Raw genomic sequence first — 22,002 nt, 5'->3', positions numbered from 1 at the left:
AGAGTCTCCATATTATATTTTAAAAGAAATTAATTAAATTTTTCTTTCAAGTTGCTGAAGGGTCTCTTGTGCCACAGAATCTCCTTACGACATTTAATAAAAACCTTAAGTCAAGGCTTACTTGGAGAGGGTGATACCTTCTTGCTTAAATTAATTTTTGTATACCCTGGATTTTGGACTTATTTTCAAGTAAGCCTTTGTTATTTTACTTAATCATCTTTGGCAAAATATTTCAGACAACTTTAGGGCAAAAAGCCTTGTTGTGAAATTTTATAGCAGTATCTATTTTTGGATCTAGTTATCTTTTTTGGTGGTGGCACTCAGTAAAGCATAAACGACCATCTATTGTCACATATCGGGAACCAATTATGCATGCAGTGCTATGTGATAGAACATAAAGACATGGACTGTAATGTGGAAATAGCTGTTACACAACAATTAATGAGTTCTACAACAGAATCGTATCATAGAGGACAGAGTCTTGAGTGACTAATACTGATCAGATGAAAGACCATATTCGCATGATACCAAAGCCAAATGGATTGAGTAGGTTATCTCCATAACTTGTCTGAACACACTACTCAGGCAAGGATGACTGGACAAGAAGCTTAAGGATCTACCTGGCCTCGTCTCTCCAGCCTTAGGATTGAAAGCACAATCTGTAACACTGGGGTTTTTAATATGAGTTCTGGGAATTAATCTCAGGCGTTAAAGCTTGTGTGATGAAATGCTTCTCTATCCTTCATGACCCTCTTTATATCTTAAGTTAATATCTATATTTTTTATGTTTTGTAAGTGTAATATGTAAATTATTAGATATTGTAGATGTTTCTTAAGAATAATTCTATGAGAACCTGGGGTCATGTCTAAATTGGTTAAGTTCCTGCCATGCCAACATGAATAGCTGAGTTCAGATCCTTAATCCACACATAAAAGATGGGTCAAAGACATGTGGATTCCTAGTGCTTGTTGGATACCCACCCTATCCAAATTGATGAGTCACAGGGGAAATGAGAGCTCTTGTCTCAAGAGATAAGGTATTGTGGAACAAGCCCTAAATTCAATCATGGGCCTATTCACCCAAGGATCATTTCTTAATTGGATGTTTGTTATTGCAATTGAAATGACTCATGGGTAGGTGAAGCTATTGGATTTTTTTTATTCCCCATTAGTGTTGTACATAGCATCTTCCAGTATTATGAAAATAAGCCGGTAAGAAAGAAGCTTCCAGGTCAGTTCCAGCTTTATTTATTTACCTCCTATGACTCAAGGAAGTCTATGGTGTCTTCAACAATACAACCCTGTCTACTAGTTCTGGTGGGTAATTAAGAGCAATTGTAATAGCTTGTATTGGGGTTCACTGAGACCCCACTAATCAGCAATATCAAGGGAGTGAATCCTGGAAATGAGCTTTTGTTTTCTGATACCCAGGACAGGCACTATCAACCATGTTAATGGTAATAAAGACAGGACACTGTTAAGTGTGCTCAAACCCTTGGCTGAGTTTAGGTGACAGGCCCTAGAGCAGAATCTACTGCTGTTGCTTTGGTAAAGGACATAGTATTTAAGTGCCCGTAAATGTTCCTAAGTACTCATTTATTAACCCGTACAATAGAGAAGCTCTGTCTTCATCACAGTAGTATCTTTTTGTATCAGATGGCAATTGATATAAAGACGTACAACTAGCAAATGTGTAGAGAATAAGAAAATGGGAAGTACCCAGTTGGTTGTCTATGTCATACTTCTGCCTACAAGATTTACAGTATTGTAATCCTGATAGCAGGACTGGAAGATTGAAAGAAGCATGGGTAGTAGGTGACTGCTGTGAAAGTCTTCTTGAGACATGGCATATAGCCTTGAACACAGAAACACACAGCAGCTGTGGCTGACAGAACCAGACCTGTGTAAGATCAAGCCAGTCAGAAGTCTAGCATGGGTGAAGGAAGGATTGCTAAAGGTAAAGTTCATGCCCTGAGAGTCTGGAGTACGTTTTGGAAATCAGAAATAGAGAACATACAGACAAGGAAGAGAATGGGAAATTGGAGAAAGCATAGAAGGACTTGTTTGAAGTTTCTAGTACAGGAGGGTAGTAGGTACTTCAATATAGAGGGTGGCCCTGGTCTGTCAGGGGAGGCCATCCTTTTCAACCCATTGTTCAACTTCTGGAGGGATCCATTCAAGTCAGCTGAATTAAGGAAATGTGGAAATCTTGAAATGCATTGGAAAAATACTATAATAATAAGCAAAGTAACCCAGGCTCAAAAAGACAAACACCCTATGTTCTTTCTCATAAGAAAAAGGCTTCTAATTTTTTATGTTTTATTTATGTCGGAGTGAGATTGTATAGACACCATGAAACCAGAAAGCAGAAAGGGGCATGACGCTCGGGATATAAGATAATGCCTTCAGAGAGAAGTGGGGAGACAGAATTTTTGGGACCTGAATGTGGAAGTGAAGATACTAGGGTATAAAGTGTCTACGCAAGGGTCAGGAAGAGGGGATGGGAGAGGGCAGCAATGTCGACATAAACTAAGCCAACCTCCTCCTCTGAATGTGAATTAAAAAAACAGCAGGAAGAAACCAAACAGAAAAGAGTTGGAGAAGGACTGTACCCTAGAATGTGCAAACTCCGCTGAGTCACAAAGATAGCCACAAACAAAGGACCACAAGAAAAAAAATACTGTGAATATGCTCTTCTGTTATATTTGGCAATCTGATTGGTACATCTTTCACTTCCTCAATGTTTTCTCAACTGCCTTTCTCCTCAGTCTACCTCTCAGATCTTGGCCCATCATCGCACATCATGGCCATAACTTCGTGTCTGTATTCCCTATTTAACACTGAAGTAAATCTTCTTTGAAGCCCATAGCAACCACCACTTCTCTCCAACCCTTTTCTTGGTGTATCCTTAACATCTGAGCCAGGCCTCCAGTTGGAGAAAGGGGAATGGTGAATCTCTGGGTTTGGATCTGAAACAGCACCATCCTCTGTTTGCTAGGTTTGTTTTCATGTTGAAAACAGAAGCAGAAGCTGAGTCTTAGGAAACTAACCACTCAATGGGGGGTAGGGAGGTACCTTCTACTGCCCAAAGGGTCACTGTAACTCAGTTATTTTATTTTTTGTTTGTGGATTTTTCTGGTTATGACCTCCATAGTGATAATATTTGGATTTCATCTGTGTGCAGAAATGAATTTTTTGAGATTCCTTTTAAATACTAGATACTATTTAAAAACAGGAAAAATTAAAATAAGTTGGGGTCAGAAAATAGAAGCAGACTTTATCAAAAGCTGGAGGTGAAGAGCCAAAGTAAAGGGTGGTTTGCAACTGAAAGTCAAACAGTGATGAAGGGGGATGGTGGCTAAGTCAGTGGAGTACCTCACAAGCTTGAGGACTGGAGTTCACATCCCAGTCCCCATGTAAGATACTGAGCAATTAAGCATATGATGTTAATCCCTGTAAGAAATGGCTGCTGAGGTAGATGGGGAGACGGGAAGTCAGAGTCACCTGAATCTGCAAAGTTAAGCCCGGGTTCAGTGAGAGAATCCATCTCAATAATGAGGCAGAGTACAACTGATCCACAGATGCATATACCTGTATGCACATGTGTGCATCCCCATGTGAACACACACACAAACACACACACACACACTCACATATACACACACAATCACACATACAAACACATACATACATACACACACACACACTCACACACACCACAAAATACACAAATAAAGTCAAGACAAAGGACAAGTGACTGTCGTACTGTAGCACAGAGCCACCAAAGCCTACTTGCAAAACCTTTAAGTAGCTTCAAGTTGTAGATTGTCTGACATTACCTGGAGAAGGTGTGAATTGAGGATTGTGCTAAGTGACTAAGTGACTATAGTCATTAGCTTCATGTGTCACTGAGATCAGATTAGGGTTTGGTTCTTTGGTCAAATACTGACCTAGGTGTTTCTGTGAAAGCCTTAAACATGCTCAAAGTGTAGTGTCAATTGACTCTAAGTAAAGTAGTTTGCTTTAGGTTAAATAAAAGAACTTGAAAAAAAAACTTACTTAGCCCTCAAAGACAGAAACTGAACTTTCTCAAGAATGAGGAGGAGGAGGAGGGGAAAGAGGAGAAACAAAACGAACTCAAACCCTCCCTTAACTTGGAAAACCAAACTTTCCAACTTGTTGGCTGTAGGTTGATGTCATTATGCAGGTGATGGCAGGTACAGGATAGAATGAGACCAGTTACTGGACAAGAAGGAAGGATGGGTGGGATAAAAGTTTTAGAGAGGAAGTGGAGGCCAGAGTGAGGAGGAGAGCGCCAAGAGAACATGGCAGTGGATGTGAAGATTCCTCTCTGCACATAATACAGGTTGTTATGACTATTCTTAAGAGATGGTTGTGGACAGGATTTTGTGTTGTCTAGATGGGTAAATTATATCTTATCAATCGGATCGGAGGATAGTGTGTGACGTGTTCTTTCATGTGGCAACATAATTTAGTTCAAGAGAGGATATGGTGGCCGGATGCATGGGTCCCATCACAGAAATGGGGTGTGTATGCCTGGCATGGTGGAGACCAGCCAAGAGAGCTGTGAGTGAGGGTGGGGCAGTCTGACAGTGTGCTGTGTTGGAATGGCTCAGGGACAGCAGGTCAGAATGTATTTGGGGACAGTGTGGAACCACTGAGATAAACTAGCACTAGTTCCAATGGCAGCTGGAGTCAGAACCAGTGAGAGAGCTCGACTGCCCAGGTACGTGTGGGAACCTGTTCCGCTGCTTTTCTGTTTTTACCACAACAGTTGGCCTGTGCTATGTGTGGATGTGGGTTCAAGGCTGTACCTTCAACTCTGACCAGTTCCAGTTTGTAACCCAGCTGTACAGACTTCTAGTTTTCCAGGCCTGACTCTCCCATAGCACAGACACAACTGCAGAATCTCAACTTATTATGTACATATTATGAATACACACAGCCAATGTTCCCTTAGGGTTTGTGACTCTGTCTCTTCCTCTATGTTAAAAGCTCTTTTAAGTCCAAAGGGCTTCTTACCAATACTTCTCTACAAATACCGCCCAGTTGTACTTAAAGAACACAGAAAACAATTGAAAAATTGCTACATGGATACAAATCTATTGGTGGGAATAGGCATAAAATGTACTTTTTTTTTTCATGGTGCACACCATATTTTCTAAACGTATTCCCCTTACTTCATGACATGGAGAAGAATATAACTAATATGACTGGAGTTCATTAGAGTTGGAGAACTGAGAGGATCTCTTCAAGCAGGTCAAATGAACAATTTAAGGAAAACATCTTGTCCTTCATTGCTGTGGCATATATTGGTGTCACATGTCTAAGTGGCCACTCAGTCAGGCATACAGAACATGATGTATCTCTGAAAATGTCATGCCCTCTTCTAAGAGCTCTTATCTTGATGAGTGTGAAGAAATCAGCTCTCTTTTTCTGTGTGACCTGTAGTTTACACCATTAATGGGAAGAGGTGTGGTGTGCTGGCGAACTCAAAAATATCTTTAACAGCCGTGTGCGTTAGAAGAGGCTCTAGTTAGGCGTGAAGCCAGCTTTTCGGTCCAGCAGATCTTAGCCTGTAGTCTGTGTGTTGATGCTTGGAAGATGGAAATGTTGGCCTGAAACACAGGTGCTGAGAGGATAGCCTCTCTGTGGAAGCCTGAAAGGGATCTTCCCTTCACCTCTGAGGCCATTTCTGGTACTATCAGTACATAGCATAACTTGATGTTTTCAGTCTTGAATGATGTCCTGTTTTCTTCGTTGTAAGTAAAAAGTAAAGTTTTGAACAGAAAGTAGCTACTGCTTCTAAGAGAAGAAGCCTCAAAGTATGAGAGCATAAGAACTTCTTCCATAAGGAAGTTCGAAAGGAGAGCAGAGCAGAAGTAATGCTTTGGGCATTCTCCCTGCGGTTCACCTTACATCCAGACCCGGAAGGCACGGCTTAGGCTTACCTCATTGGTCTTCTCCGGTTGCCAAGGCAACACAAGATGGCCACTGCGATGTGAGTCACGAGGAACCCGAATCCGATACCCAGCAGAGTCCATATGTCTAGAATTTCAAACCACAAAAGAGATTATCATGATTCAGAAAAGTATTAAGGACCCCAAGCTGTTTGTTCAAACATAATGTTTACCTACAATTCTGAGTATACGCGAAACCCTCGGTAGAAAGGTTAGACCTGATGTGGCACCGATTTCCTGTCCAGCCCTTTTCACACCTGGAAAAGAAAAATCATGTGAGATATGACAATAAGCCAAAAACAAAACAGGAGACTAGTTGAGCAGAATTGGGGTGACACTGATGATGGCCGGGATACCTGGAGATAACAGGAAGATAAGAAAAGTGGCTCAGAAACCAGAATGAAACATTACACGTCATTATGTCCATATTTTGGTGGACTACGGCTTTGCTGTAATGTATCCCCTTGTGGATTTTGAAAAACGGACAGCGGCTTTCACCCAGCACTTTTGGTTGTTGTTGTTTGCAAATACTGACTTTTTTATTTTTTTCACTAGGATCCATTATCATTTGAGATGATTTCCCATTCGTCTCAAACGAATCTATCTATCTTCATGTGCGCATGTCTGTGCATAAGCATGGAGCCAGTAGACAGCCCTGGGCATTCCTCTGGTGCCATTCACCTACATTTGAGATAGTCTCTCACAGGCCAGAACATTGACATGACAGCTCGGCTGGAGGCCTGGGGAAATTCAGGATCACAGGCTTCTGCCTCCTTAGGGCTGGGATTCCAAGCCCCATTTGTTTTGAAAAAAGATGAACTCTAGGGCTTGGACATAGCTCCTCATGCTTAAAGGGTAAACATGTCACCATCCAAGCTTCCTCTCCAGCCGTCACATATGTGTCAGTGAAGAGGTTCTGTCCAGTCACTAACGCATCAGTTCAAAGTATAGATTAGCAAACGTGTAAAGCAGAATACAAATGTATTTATCATCGCAGAGGGATATTTCCTTAATCACTTAGATTAACAATTAATTTATATTAATGTAATTTGTTCTTTAGCAAGGAATACTCAGATCACACCAGCCTTTACTCAGAAATGGCAAAACTGGTCACACTGTAATAGTGAAATAGATTATCCTCAGAACACCATCTGCAGGCAGATTGCCTGTCTAAGGGCTAAGGGACATGTTTGTTTCTTTGTTTGTAACAGTCTCTCTCTCCCTCTCTCTCTCTCTCTCTCTCTCTCTCTCTCTCTCTCTCTCTCTCTCTCTCCCTGTCTGTTTGTCTGTCTCTGTCTCTGTCTCTGTCTCACACTGACTGACCCGTAACTCATTATTTAGAACTTGCTGGAATTGATCTCACAGTGAGTGATCCACCTGCCTCTGTCTCTCAAGTCTTAGGATTAAGGGCCAGTTCCACCATGCCCAGAAGAACATTTTTATTTATAAGTAATTTTTTCGGGTATAATGAGTCCCCAAATGAGCATGGAAGTTAATATCCATGTTCTTATTTAGCAGAAACAATGTGACTCAAATTGAGATGGTTTCAGCTAGAGTTCCTCAGTTTCATGGTGTATGCTACAAACTAAGTTTAAAATCAACTTTTGAATATGTGTGTCAGAAGCATTGCTTACTGTGCTGGCTGGTTTTGTATCAACTTAACACAAGCCAGAGTTGTTGGAGAAGAGAGAGTCTCAGTTGAGAAATTCCTCTGTAAGACGGTCTGTAGATGAACCTGTAGCTCATTGACAGACAGGAGAGGGCCCAGTCCACTGTGAGTGAGGTCACATCTGGCCTGGAGGTCCTGGGTTCTTTCTGAAAGCTGACTGTGTAAGCTCTCAGGAGCAAGCTGGTAAGCAACACTCCTCCATGGCTTCTGTCTTCCTGCCCTGTTTGAGTTCCTGTCCTGACTTCCTTTGTTGATGAACAGTGGTGCGGAAGGGTAAGTCAGTAAAATAAGTCTTTCCTCCCCAGCTTGCTGCTTTAGTACATCAGTAGCAGCCCTAACTAGGACACTCTGTGAGACCATGCTGTCTGTCAGTCTCCCTTTTAAATTTGAAAAGTTGGGTGAGTGAAAGCAATTTTCTCAAAAATGGAATTGAACTAAATTGAAAAGCCCTATTACAGGTTCTGGAAGGTCATTAGATAGATCTTTGTTAATAGTCCTTTAAAAAAGCAGGGATCAAACGCAATTTGAAATTTCTAAACTTTCTGAGATTCAGATGAAAATGGATTTATTGATATTGGAATAGTTAGTTTCTACTCTCACAACACTTAAGACTCTAAGTCTTTTCGTCTCCTTGCCTGTCCTCATTCAATGAGTATTACATGGCAGTCTTTCACATGTGGATGCCGGTGTGGTTTATTTGTGTATTCTGTGTGGGTTCACTGGGTTCTTTAGGAGTCTAAAAGTGCTGTCATGCTGATGTCAGGACTACAGAATCTACTTTAAGCAGATTCTCCATATTTGGATATGTTTACTGAGATAAGGCCTCTGGGACTATCTGGAAATGCCACTTGAGAAAATAAAGGGGAGAACCAGATCACACAGAGGGCCAGCATGAACAACTCCCATCAGCTGTCGGAATGTTTGTGTATCAGTTCATCATTCGTCTGTGTCTGCTGTCCATCTACCTACATACTTAGATAGGGACATGGCATAAAACCTGGAGACGTGAACTTGGGGGAGAAAGAAGGAGAAATGTTTACAGGGCTGTAGAAAGAATTCAGGACACTTGATGTGTTTTCATTTCTGCTTCTCAAACAAAACCTCCTCCATGGAAAAACCAGTTTGAAGTAATTATGGCAATTTGATTCTTAGACTTCTGTAACATTTCCATGGCAGGGTGGTCCCTCTGCCTTTGAACCAGATTCCGAGGACAGCATCAATACCATGCCAGGATATCTGCTCGTTCTTCCAGTAACAACACTGAAATAGTTTTTCTCCTGCCTCTCTTGAAGAGCTAGAGTCGGGAAGAAAATGAATATTCTTTCTGTTCTAAGTACGGCTGAGCACATTCATTTCCTCCAAGCTTACCATAAATCCTAATAAATGTCATTAAGATGTTTTTAGAAGAAGATACTAGCATCTGTTTCGTCATGATTTTTACAGGGAGTCTCCCTTTACTGAGTCAGGAGGATTAGAATGACAAATGAAAAACAATGTCCAACACCCCAGAATAAAGACTGTTTGAAAATTTAGTAGTGTGTGGAGGGATTATATACTTGTGAGAGGTGAAGGGTCAAGGCCTTTGTAGGAGAAATGAGTCCGGAAAAGTGGATGAGCTGTGGAATTGGAAGTAGGCTTTGGTTATATAGCTAAACGCCAAAGAAGAAACATCCAGATAGGGACTGTCTAGTCATGGAGATACAATCTGGGTGTGTTCCCCATCAGCTTGGCCAGGTTGGAACTGTTACATAATTGTCTGAGGCTAGAAACTTGTTCCAACAGGGAATAGGATAGACATTCATCACATACCTTGACAGTTAATGACCAAAATGTTCCTTAAAGGAATTACTTAGCTACTTTATGTGTAGGCAAGACCAAAAGCAAACATGGTTTTGCCTCTTGTGTATTGCCAAAGTATCTGTGAAGGGCATGAGTACCTTGTAATACCCATGGTCACCTAATATATATCTTTCTAATTTAGACTACTTGGACCTCAGTATCTCTCCTTCCGTCCCTCTGTCCTCCCCTCCCTACCTCAGTGTATGTGTGAGTATCTCACTACTTTTTCATGCTCAGAAGAAAGAAAAGTAAGTCTAATAACTTTGAATAGTTAATTATGCTATTTTTAAATACAGTCATTTAACAAGCATTTATTTTATTCAAAGTGCCCACATGAAAAATGCTCATAGAAATCTGATTTATTTAGCTTTATGCATCTGTTTTCGTAGTTACTTTGCATATATAGTAAGACCTAGTAAGTCCGTCTTCTTCTTACTATGACCCACTTACAGTGAGCATTGTAGGCACCTCCTCCAAGATCATCTCATTAAATCCCCCGACATTAAACTCTATGTAGCTTTCCTTTGGTTTGCATGGAGAATAGCCTGTCTGACTGGTAGCACTGTCATGTCCTTACAAGGAAGCATCAACATACAGATTCACAGCCAGCAGAGATGGGTTCATAGATAGACGTATGTATACTTCTAGGGAAGTGCTTGGAAACAAGGGGCTGTGCTTTGCTGACTATATATCCTTAAAGAAATTCTTCCCCAACTCTGATGTGAAACGGGACGCATGCTTGGAGCTCTGTTGGAAGCTCAGGGAGTCCCCTTGGTACTGTTTCCTGGAAAAGACATTCTGAGAATGTAACTGACTAATAGGAAGGCAGTCAGTGAGAGATGGAGAAATGGTGGTCAACTCTGATGTCTTTCCTCAGTTCAAGGTTTAGTTCTCCATGCTTATGCTTTTGGTTTTGAGTCTATATTCTTTTTAATCATGTTGACTACTATAATTTAACATTTATCAGTTTTTAAATTCTTATTTATGCGTGTCTGTATGAGTGTGTGATACAGAGGTTCTGGACCCACGGTGGTTGGAAGAGCACATTGAATTCTCTGGAACTGGAGTTAAGAGAGTTGGGCTCCAAATTGTCCTCTGGAAAAGGACAGGAGCAGTGTGCATTCTGATATATTGTTGATGAGACCTATAATTTAGCATTGTAGATGATATGCTCATGTCCTATTTTTAAGTGTTTTTATACCTATGGATTATAACTGCTAATGCACACCTGTCACTTTTGCTAGGAGGAGCCAGGATCACTCCACAGTTATTGTCCACATTGGCATGTTACAAACTAGGACACATTTCACATAGAGAAATTGAGATTTACATCCCTAAGGAAGGCACGCTGAAAAGCATTCTACTTTGGAGTCTCAAACTCTCCTGTGCTGGCCACAAATGCTTTCTTCCCCTGGTCTATCTCATGTTAAAATATGGAGCATAGTTGGATATAGCTGTGATTGGCATTATAATTTTTATGTGTTAGAAAACAATGATTAGGAGAAATCTGATCCGGTTTGTCTCAAGCCCATTTGTCTGATCAAACTTTAGTGGGACCATCTGGAAATACAGAAATACAGTGTAAGTGTGCTCCTGGGAACATAGAGGAAGCCTAGAACACCAGGTGAAAATCTACTGCTCTCTACCTCCACGGATTCCTGAAGTCCAGATGCATCAGGCTCGTTTATGAAAAGCTGTAATAAAAGCTTACAGAATTTATGGGAGAATTATACACAAAAATAAGGCGACACAGGAGAGCACATGGTCCCACCCACGCCACTCCAAGCTCTTGCAGATACAGTACTGTGCCTTTTCATATTCATTCTCCTCATGACTGTTTCCCACTGAACTTTGCTCTGTATCCTAACAGTCTGGTCTTTTAAATTAATCTGGCAAATGTTGGCTCCAATCCCGTGAGGGACATTTAGCCACAATGCAAGAAGAACTAAAGTCCCTGGCACATCTGATTTCCAGGCTTATCAAAAATGTCCCCAAGCAGGATAATCTTTAAAATCCTTGAAGCAGGTATACACGCAAGGAAGACAGGCAGCTGGTGAATGCATTTCTACCCACTGCAATTTCCCCTGCAGAGAACATTGGAGAAACTTGGAGGGCTTGGCTCAACCTGAGTGTTTTCTGGATGATAGGCTGGGACTGTATCAAGAAAATGAGTGTAAGAAGTCCATTAAAGTCATGGAAGAATTTACTCTAATAGGAAAAGGGAAGGTGGGAGGAGCCATTGAATAATCTCCGAGCCACAGAATGCGGCAACTCCATGGTGAATTCTAGTGATTAATTTTCTTGGACTAATTTCCCCCATGACTAATTAGCTCCATCATGTTTCCCAAAATTCCTAAGTATTAGGCGGAGCCCACCTGAAAGAAAAAGATAAACATCCTTCTCTGTTCGTGCATAAGGGTCTGTTCTTTTATACAAAGAGGAGAAATAAAATGTAATTAAATTCTTTCAGCTACAACCAACACACTGAGCTTTCCTAAATTGTAGCAGGTCTTCTGCTATTAGCAGGTTCTGATCAAGGTGTCACCAGAATAACTCATTTCTGGGTGTACTTGGCAACACCCATTCATTACTTTCCCACAGCTGGAACACAAGCTCATCTTGTCCTTCTTGTCATTTGTGTACACGCCCCAGCTCATTTGTCACACTGCCAGGGCAAGTAAGGAGCGGCTACACACTTACTGAGCTTGCGTTTGGGGACTAATGTCATAAGATTCAGCAGAAGGTTCGCTTTGGCTGTTTTAATGAACTGAATTGTGGGCTCAAGCAAGAAAATTAAGGTTAGCTTATTTATAATTTCTCTAATGAATTTGAGGAAAATAAGAGGGAGTTCAGAGACAAGGTTAGTTCCTAAAGATATTGTTGTGACTATTTAAACTTAAAAGACAGTGCATACAGCAATGAGATATCATTCAATATGGGCCATGGATTCAGGAAAATAGAGAATATATACATTTGGGTGAATCTAATAAGTATGAATAAAAAAAATTTTTTTTCACTGACTTTAATATGTCAAGCCCACCAGGAAAAAATAAAAGTGAGCTCTGGGCTTTAAAATATTGGTGATGAGTTGGAAAAGTGCTGTTGAAGCATGAAGCCTGGAGTTCAATTCCCAGCATCCCATAAAGAGCCAGGAATGATAGTGCCTGCTTGGAATCTCAGCACTGTGCAGCTAGAGACAAGTGAATTCCTGGGGCTTGTGAGAGGCTCTGTTTCATAAACAAGGATTCTCTATAACATGCAACAAATACATGTGGTTGACCTGTGGCACACACATACATACCTCCATATACATGTACATGTACACAAGCACTTATACACCGTATGGACACATGGACACACACATCTGCCTCCCCATGCACTTCTGAGAAAAATGACAGATGACTCTATTTGTCCCTTCAATTTCATTGGAATCATCATGTCTCATTAATTTACTTCACAAACTGTTAATGTCCTTCAGCTCCATTGCATTCCTGCCCTTGGGCCTGGGCTTCTGGGCTGCAGATATAGGTCACATTCTATAGTTCCGCTGACTCAAACTCTTTAGTGTGTTTTCAGTGTTTATAGAGTCCTGCCAGGTAAGATAGCTCTGTGTAGAAAAAAAAAAAAACTTTCTCGAAATGGACTGCAAAGCTTTGATCTCAGTTTTAGTAAGGTTTATACTTGTGCACAGTGCCTTCACTGAGAGAGAGTCTTTCAAACTCTATGAGTTTCCATGACCTTTTCGGTCAATGGCTAGAAGATGCCCTCATGTCTTATCCACTTAGGTATTTACTCCCTTAGGGACAGAGACTGTTGTGGTTTGCCCTGAAGTTGCTGTATTTTGATGCTAATTCCACTGCCCCAAGGACAGCTGCCTAGTCAAGGACTCAGAACTCAGGTGACTTCACCAGAACCACCTCTCCATTGAATTTATAAAGTACTGGTGAAGGGCAGGTACAGGATAGAAGGAAGCCTGTCATTGGAGGAGAAGGAAGGATGGGCGGGAGAGAAGTTTGAAGGAAGAGGAGGAGACTAAGGGAGAGAGGAAGAGACAGGAGGGAGAGAGGGGCAGAGAAGCCATGGCAGGACAAGATGGCAGGTGATATTAAGATTCTGCTCTGTGTATTTACAGGTTGTTATTAATGTTCTCAAGGGATGGATGGTACCAGGCTTTGTATGTTTAAGTGGGCAATTATATCTTACCAATTGGGTCAAAGGTTATTGTGTTGTGTGTTCTTTTATGTGAGGGTTTGAGTGTAGGAAAGTGTGAGGCTGAGCTGTGTTTCCGCCAAGATATCTAGCAGATATCTTGGGGCACTGCGGTGCGGACCAAGCAGGGTAAAAGACAACCTATACCCTTTTTATTTTTTATATTTTTACAGCCACAAGAGACCGATTGTCACTGACCTCTGTTGGCTTTCTTTAGTGTCCTCGCATGACTTAGACATACCAAATGTGACTCCATGCTACCCTGTTGGCACACAATCACATGGTACTCCAGTGATCAGTTTCATGTTAACATCTTTCAAACTAAAGTGACGGAAGGCAAGCCCTGCAGGTATTCACTCTTACAGGATCTAACTAGTTTTACTCTGTGTGTAAATGTCTGCTGAAAATAGCCATTATCATCCTCATAATAGCCGTTACTATCTAGATTATATAATAGTTATCAAAATACTTTCCTTTTATGATATGTAATCTCCTTTAAACTTTAGCGCTGCCAGTTAGAGCTTTAGCATGCCTGGAGCTAACGGGGACGCTGGCCCAAGCACTAAGCGATGAGCCTGGCCCTCAGAGTCTCAGATGCAGTAATTGAGCTGTGCTACGGAACAGTTTCTCAGATGCTATTGGCTCTTCTGTTCTGAAGGCTCCATTTGGGGAGCACGGCCTAGGAGCATCGTTTGAGGTTAAAATCAACTATTCCTAACTAAGAGAAAAAGATGAAAACATCGAGTGTTTTTTTTTTTTATGCAAGGAGTTCAGGTTCTCTAATCTGCTTGAATTTTCATACTCACACTGCATTTAATATTGGTGAAAATTATCTACTTCCTCGTGAAACATTGTTTAGTCATCGGATTCTCTCCTCAGAGGATGATACCTCAGAGATGCGAAATGCGTGCCCCTTTGTGGCTTTTATTGCAACTTGCACTTGAAATCTGAGTCAGGCTGCATAATGTTGCATATGTAGGATGGAAACGTGTTCAGAACTTATTTTAAATTATTACAGTAAAGAAAGTAGCTTGATTACTTGATAGTAGAGAGAAGAGAAAATTGAAATCATGTTTCCTATGTTCAAACAGGTGTGTGCTGTGCTGGCATAGTGGAAGTCGTTGAATGAAACATTTTTAACTTAAAAATAGTCCTGAGTTTGTGTTTTACACTTTCTGTTCCTCCTGCTTTCTTCTTGCTGTTATGGAGTAGTAAGCCTCCAGAGAGCTTCATGGGAAGCAAAAGAAGAATGAAAGAAAGAAGATATTATAATAATAAAACTAAACAATCTGTGAGCTGGGCAACTGAAAACAGACTGCCCGTCAGTGGAACCTAGACCCTCTTGAGACTAAATATGTTGAAGACATACAGCCTTGTGGGGGAATATTACTTCAAATACAAAATAATTTGTGGGTATTATTTTCCTTATATTTTCTTCTCCCCATAAAGTCTAAAAATAATTTTCCTTTAAGAAACGCATTTTAAACTTTCGTTCTAGCCAGACCTTTATCCGCCCTTTGTCTTACACACTGAAATATACATGAGCACAGAGCACAGTATGGGAAATTTTAAAATGGAGAAAGAATAAAGCATGGGCTGCTGGGTTCTGGAAGAAATTTCACCAGCTGTATTGCTCACTAAGGAACTGTAGGAGTCTCAGACTCACTTTGACCTTTTGGTAAAGAAAGGAAGGCTTTACATGTGAGTACAGAACCAGGAATCTTCCTGGGGCTTAAGCTATATCAAACCGAAGAAAGATGCCAAACTCGATATTCTGCTTCTTGAGAAATTACTGATTGGTTTCTGTTTTTTAGCCTTGCTATAGGCTTCAAGCAACGTAATCATCAGATTATATTCTATCTGGCCTCCCAACTCACTTAGGATAAAGATGATACAAGAACACACACACAACTATCTTATTCTTGTCTCATATGTCTCCTGTGATATGACTACTTAACTCAGGTTACATACATTTACATATGTACATACATAAATATGTGTATGTATATAAATGAATACAACTCTAAAGAAATGAGAAGTTGAAAGTCAAAATATCACTGTTTTAAAATCCAAATAACACATTCACAGGATAATAGACTGATCTTTTCTTAATTAAACTGGCATCCTCCCTGCACTTGTGGATTCAACAAAATTCAGACAAAAATATTTGGGAAAATCCATCTGAATTGACATAGATATTTTTGTCATTATTCCCTAATCAATATTGTATGTATAATCATTTACATGGTATTTACACTGTACTAATATTTGTAGTGATAAGAAGATGATTTAAAGTGTACAGTCAATATGCATTGTATATTCACAAACATTAAGCCATTTTATATGGAAGACTGGAGCATCTACAGAGTCTGCAATATACACCAGGGTCTTAAAAATCAGTCTCCTGTGGACACTGAAGTCTGACAGCACAGTAAAAGATCTCCAACTAAAGAAAGGAGAAGTACACTTACACACACACACACACACACACACACACACACACTCACACACATCAAATCAGATAGTGGTAATTTCATTGTTTATATGTCATCCACAGTCATATTAACTGATGACCTCTTAAACTTCACATACGTGGACAAAGCAAAGCATAATACTCTTTAAGCTCCTTGGGAAATGGACTGCTGATCATCTACAGTTAGAGAGAGCTTGGAGTCTCTGAGATAAGACTAGAATGTCCACAGAAGTGATGGAAGAAAACTGACTCTCTTCAATGCTATTTCCATTCTGAAAATCTTATAAACTTTAAGGACAGTGTGTCATTTCACTGTTTCCTAGAAATTCTCAAAGTGAAGCAAGTGAGAAAGAAATTGTAAAATAGAAAGAAAGAAACAAACAAAATATTAAAAAAATAGAAAACAATGGGTTTATATAAAAAAATAACTTCACCATTAGGTCTTCTTAGGTTTGCACAGTTTCTGTCATAATGAGCTCTGTTACCACATCTTCATCAAATCTTATATACAGAACAACAAGCACTTTTTGTTCCATGAAAAATGCACATACATGTATTTCCTAAAAGTTTTGTAATGTTTGTCAGGAAGTAGATTCAAATTTGTAGGCAATACAACTGATATTTAGCAAATATTGCTCCTGTTTGTATTGTTACTTAATGATTTTATAGCATATCAGCTTGTACATATGTGTGTATCATGCAAACACACTGTAAGCAGTGAAATATGTTTGCATTTGATTTGCATATTTATATCAACACAAGGTTTTTAAAGTTCACATTGAAAACTTCAAGTACTTGTCAAACTCTGTGTACCATAGATTATGTACTAAAAATTATTTTAAAAAATCATTGTGATGTTTTGAAATAAATATTTTATTGTTATATATTGAGAAATATTTTGGGTGAACTAAGGCTGTGACCTGATAGAACAACAAATAACAATTATCTTGAGCCCCCCAATTTACATTTTATTGAAGAGAATATGGGTATAATTGGTACATGTGAGAGCTTACCGTGAACAAATAAACAATAAGTATGTATTAATGGAATAAGAATCTAATTTAAGATGAGACCAGAGACCTTTAATGCAGAATATAGCCCACTAATTCAAGTTTCTTTTTAAAGATTAACTGGTTTTAAATGTTTTATGTTTACTGGAATTTTTCTTGCATATATGTCAGCCCTATGTCTGCATAGCACCCATGGAGGTCAGAAGAGAGTGTCTAATCCACATGAACTGGAGTTACCAGTTCTCGACTGGGCTATGGGAATCAAAACCAGGTCTTCTACAAGAACAACAAATGCTCTTAACTGTGGGGCTGTCTCTCCAGGCACATTTCCAAGAAGTCTTATCGTTAAATGAAGGAGACAGATCTGCTGAGAACCAGGGAGTGGGAGAGTGGGGCCACCTTGTCTCTTCATGGCTACAACAGCATATTTGTGGATAGTTCAGTGGTGGGGTTGGCGCCTGACAGACAGAAAAATCAGCACAGAAGTAACTCTATGGGAGAGGTGAACAATAGGTTCTTGAGACCCTGAATGAGGTCTTTCCAGAAAGATGCCATGGAACATGACAGGTGATTGCTGGTTTATAGTGTTGCTGATAGAACTACTTGACAGTTGTCTGATAACAAAATCTCAGAGGAATTTGAAGGGACATAGTTGGCAGAAGTGGCCCTGTGCAGTAGGGCCATGCCCAGTATGAGAAGAACATGGGGGTAACTTTTTACTCAGACTACAATAAAATGAGAAACAGAAACAGGAATATGTGTGCAAGGCTGCCGAGAGAGAGAGAGAGAGAGAGAGAGAGAGAGAGAGAGAGAATACTGTTATGTGAATGTGTGTGTAAGGTTACCAAAATGGGTTGCTCTGATGATCTTTGTATTTTATTGTTAATATGGATTTAATTAAACCTGATTGCCACAGATGGGAATGAGTTCCCACATATACCCAAGTGATGCTATGTGACCTTACCATCATGCTATTTTTGACTAGAGACTAAAGAGGTTGACAGCTAGTGGCTGGGCAGAAGAGACATAAGTGGGGTTTAGGGTTTTGTGCTTGGAAGTTTGAGGAGAATCATAAGGCAAGAGGTGGGATGAAGGGAATGGAGGAGAAGTCACAGTGGGTTAGGTAAGTCATAAAAATGTGGGTTGAGGACTGTCCAATTAGAGTTAGGAACAGCCCAAATAAAATATAGTAAATAATCACTTGGGGTTATCAGTAGAAATTTATTTTAATAGCATAGAGGGTAAATATCTGCCCATCTCTTATGTTGATTAAGGCTTATTATAAATACAAAGGTTACGTGTGTCTTTTCCTCAAAACCTAAATGATCCAAGGCAGATTAAAAATATCAAATTGATATTAAAAATTTCTGCAATGGGTTAACAAATGAATGTGTGTGTGTGCGTGTGTGCGTGCGTGTGTGTGTGTAAGGTTACCATGTAGACGTCTGTGTAAGGTTACCCTGTGAATGTGTGTGTAAGGTTATTCTGTGCCTGTGTGTGTAAGGTTACCCTTTGAATGTATGTATAAGGTTACCATGTAGATGTATATGTAAGGTTACCATGTGAATATATTTGTGTAGGGTTATCATATGAATGCATGAGTAAAGTTTACCTGTGAATGTGTGTGTAAGGTCGCTCTGAGAATGTGTATGTGTAAGGTCACCCTGTGAATGCATATATAAGGTTACCCTGAGAATGTGTATGTGTAAGGTTACCCTGTGAATGTGTGTGTGCAGTGTTACTGTGTGACTGTGTGTGTCAGATTACCTTGTGAATGCATGCATAAGGTTGTCATTCTGTAGGTGGAAATTTGTGCTACTCATATTTATGTCAGAACATTGCATGAGTATGGTTAGCCATACACAAGTTGCACTAGAAATGAAGCTCTAAAGATAAATGACAACAATGTCGGCAGTTTCTCATGGTGTGAGCTTGGAACTTTGTAGAGAGCCAGGGATGATGACCTTGAACTCTTGATCCTCCTGCTTCCATTTCCCAAATGCTGAGATAATTGGTATGAGCCACCACAGATGAATTCTGAATCTCTAGTTTTATATAAATAATTCATATAGATCTTATTTATTTTGCTGCTACAGTTAGTTTCTTCATATTACACAATAGTGCATTCTTACTTCTTCCCCATAATTATCCTATCCAATTCCACATGTTCAAATACATCCTCAGCTACACACGCACACACACACACGTACACATACACATACACACATACACACATATACACATACACACATATACACATACACACATACACATATACACACACATACACACATCACATATACACACATATATGCACATACACCTATACATATACACACACATACACACACATACACACCCACATACACACATATGCACACATACACATACACACATACACACATACACACACACACACACTTGCGCACAAGCGCGTGCACACACACACTACCTGAACTTGTATCCACTATTAACCCTCACTGTGATGTTCTCCTACAATAAAATGTCAGTGAACTAATGGTATTTCTTTTTTTTTCTCCCTGCCTCCAGTATTTCTGTTCCTTTGGAAAAATAAATTCCTAAAGGAGAAGTTTAGAAAAGGATTTCCGTTGCCTTTTTATCTTAAAGCTACCCTGGATTGGCACTTCATGATCTTGGAGATCTTCTGTTTAACATCAGCCCAGCATCTTGGGCTCGTTTCCATGTTTGCCTAAGTTCCCTTCCTGGTTTTGGTACTGTACAACATGCATGAGAGGTTACCCTGCTCATAGTCAGTTATAGCCAAGACACTGTCGAGGAGTAGGAATAAAGGAGAGCAATGGAATACACATTAGGTGAGAGCAGGAGATGTACTCTTGGAGGAAAGCAAAGGAAATTAGGTTCAGGGTATCAGCCAGTAAACCTATGATGGTAAGAAAAAGATTTTCCCCCCTGATATAAAGGGAGTGAATATAAGCAATTCTATGGTGTGTCTCTTTATTAACCAAGACTCTAAGTAAATGGTATTTGCCTTCCGTTTAAATGCTTAATGATACATAAATAACATTATTCTAAAATACCATCTGTACTAAATATAAAATGAGTTTTGTTTATGATAAAAGTACAAAAAGAAGTTTTCCAATGGTGTATAAACAGCACAGTCCTGATTGTTTTTTAAAAGGTGCATCAGTGGGGTGGGAGTCTCTTGTGACACCTGGACTGTGTCACAAGAGAAATTGGTGGAAATGATAAGGTAGAGCCTGTTCAAACCCCAGAAATTTCAAAACATGAGACCAGCAGAAGTGGAACTTGCTTCTTCCCTATTTCCTTGGCTGCCTTGAAGAACATAACCGGGCAACCCCCAACCAAGTGGTCACGAGTAGTCAGGAACCCAGCAGCACCTGAACAGCTCTTCACGCTAATAATGTATCTCAGTGCCTTCGCTTCCCACCAATCACCTTTCCCCACACTAGATATTCTCACCGCAAAACATTGGTTCACCCCCAAAAAAGTGTATGCGCTCAAACCCACCCCAATAAGGAAATACGAACAAGCTAAGACCATCTCAGAGGTGCTTCATTAAAGATCGCTGAAGAAGGCCTTCACCTAAAAGAACCATAACAGTAAGATTTTTCACACTCCTCCAAAATGCACAAGGGGCCTGCTGGTTCCAGACTCTGCTTTATTCTTTGAGCCTGGTGTGCAGCAGCATCAGGACACCTGAGAGGGAGAATGTGGAAGATGTGGAGCCTCACATCTGCCTACAACCTCTGGCATTTCAGGCATCAGTCTCGATGCATTTCTGAATTCTTCTTAAATGGACATTAAAATACTGCCTTGCAATATAAGACAAACACAAGGGTCTTTAAAACAATTGCAGGAACTGAATCTTTTCCCTTAGGTGCCAGGAAAGAAAAAAGATAACTCAATCTTCTAGCACTTCAGCTTTTCTATCTGTTAAGCACACAGAGGTAGGAGTGGTAGTTTCATGGGGATATTGCAAGCACCCACTTGTTAATACATGTAGGTGCTCAGAATGACACAGGCATATAGTTAGCTTTCTATGATGATCAGTTATTGTTACCATAAACATACTTAGTAAGCTCTGAACTTACTCAGTGTATAGTGCTTATTATTAGACCCCTCATGCTGAAAGGAACTGACATTTTAAAAAGTGTGGTTCAAAAGATTGGTAGAGTAAATGTCAAAAGACTGAGACAGACCAGGAAGAATTCTGTGTCCTAAAATAACCTCGATGGCTGAATATCAAAGGACTGAAAAACAGAATGGTGACTTAGTTGCCCCCGGTCAGTAGACAAGCAGTAAAACACTTTGCCAATCAAAATATCCACAAGATAACAAACCATTGCCTTCCAAAGTAAATCATGGACTCCATCGATTCTTCATTTCTTTCTTTTAAAAACATACCCTGACTGTTGTTTTCAATGGCTTTGTTCTGAGAATCCCATGCAGTAATCAGAAGGTCTTTAGAGGCACACCACCAAGAATGTCACACCACCAAGAATGTCATACCACCAAGAGTGTCAAGACTGATTTTTCACCGTGGTCAACATTATAGTGAAAAATAAATTGTAGGAAATCAGAGTGGTGCCAAGAATCATGTTGATAAACAGAAGTTTGATGAAAATGCAAGCTGAATATGTCCTCATCTGAACTTCTGGTTCACTTCCCTGTCCCCATTTCCCCACATGTATAAGAAATTAGGATCAGAGAGGACAAGGCACCAGTTTGAAATGACTCAACTCATGGCACAATAACCAACACCCTTTACCATTATGCACATCACCAACTGTTGTTCATCTCAGACACTCATCCTTAGAA

At 40.0% G+C, this 22,002-nt stretch overlaps 1 protein-coding gene and 1 long non-coding RNA gene across 2 annotated transcripts in view; one reads left to right on the top strand and one right to left on the bottom strand.

Annotated features, from left to right (window-relative positions):
• Malrd1 (MAM and LDL receptor class A domain containing 1) overlaps positions 1–22,002 on the bottom strand; it is a 724,504-nt gene that overhangs the window by 26,961 nt on the left and 675,541 nt on the right. Inside the window, 2 exon segments of the mRNA NM_001287618.3 lie at positions 5,973–6,069; positions 6,159–6,238. Coding sequence (NP_001274547.3) covers positions 5,973–6,069; positions 6,159–6,238 — 177 coding nt within the window.
• LOC148000299 (uncharacterized) lies at positions 452–15,117 on the top strand. Its single transcript, XR_015641900.1, has 4 exons — positions 452–661; positions 1,173–1,317; positions 13,872–14,047; positions 14,790–15,117. It is a non-coding gene; the product is annotated as an uncharacterized LOC148000299 (long non-coding RNA).

The sequence above is a fragment of the Rattus norvegicus genome, chromosome 17 (genome assembly GCF_021556685.1).
Source record: "Rattus norvegicus strain SHRSP/BbbUtx chromosome 17, alternate assembly SHRSP_T2T, whole genome shotgun sequence".
In the NCBI taxonomy this organism is placed as follows: domain Eukaryota; kingdom Metazoa; phylum Chordata; class Mammalia; order Rodentia; family Muridae; genus Rattus; species Rattus norvegicus.
Note: the sequence above shows the minus strand (reverse complement) of the source record. Positions and strands in the feature narration are given on the sequence as shown.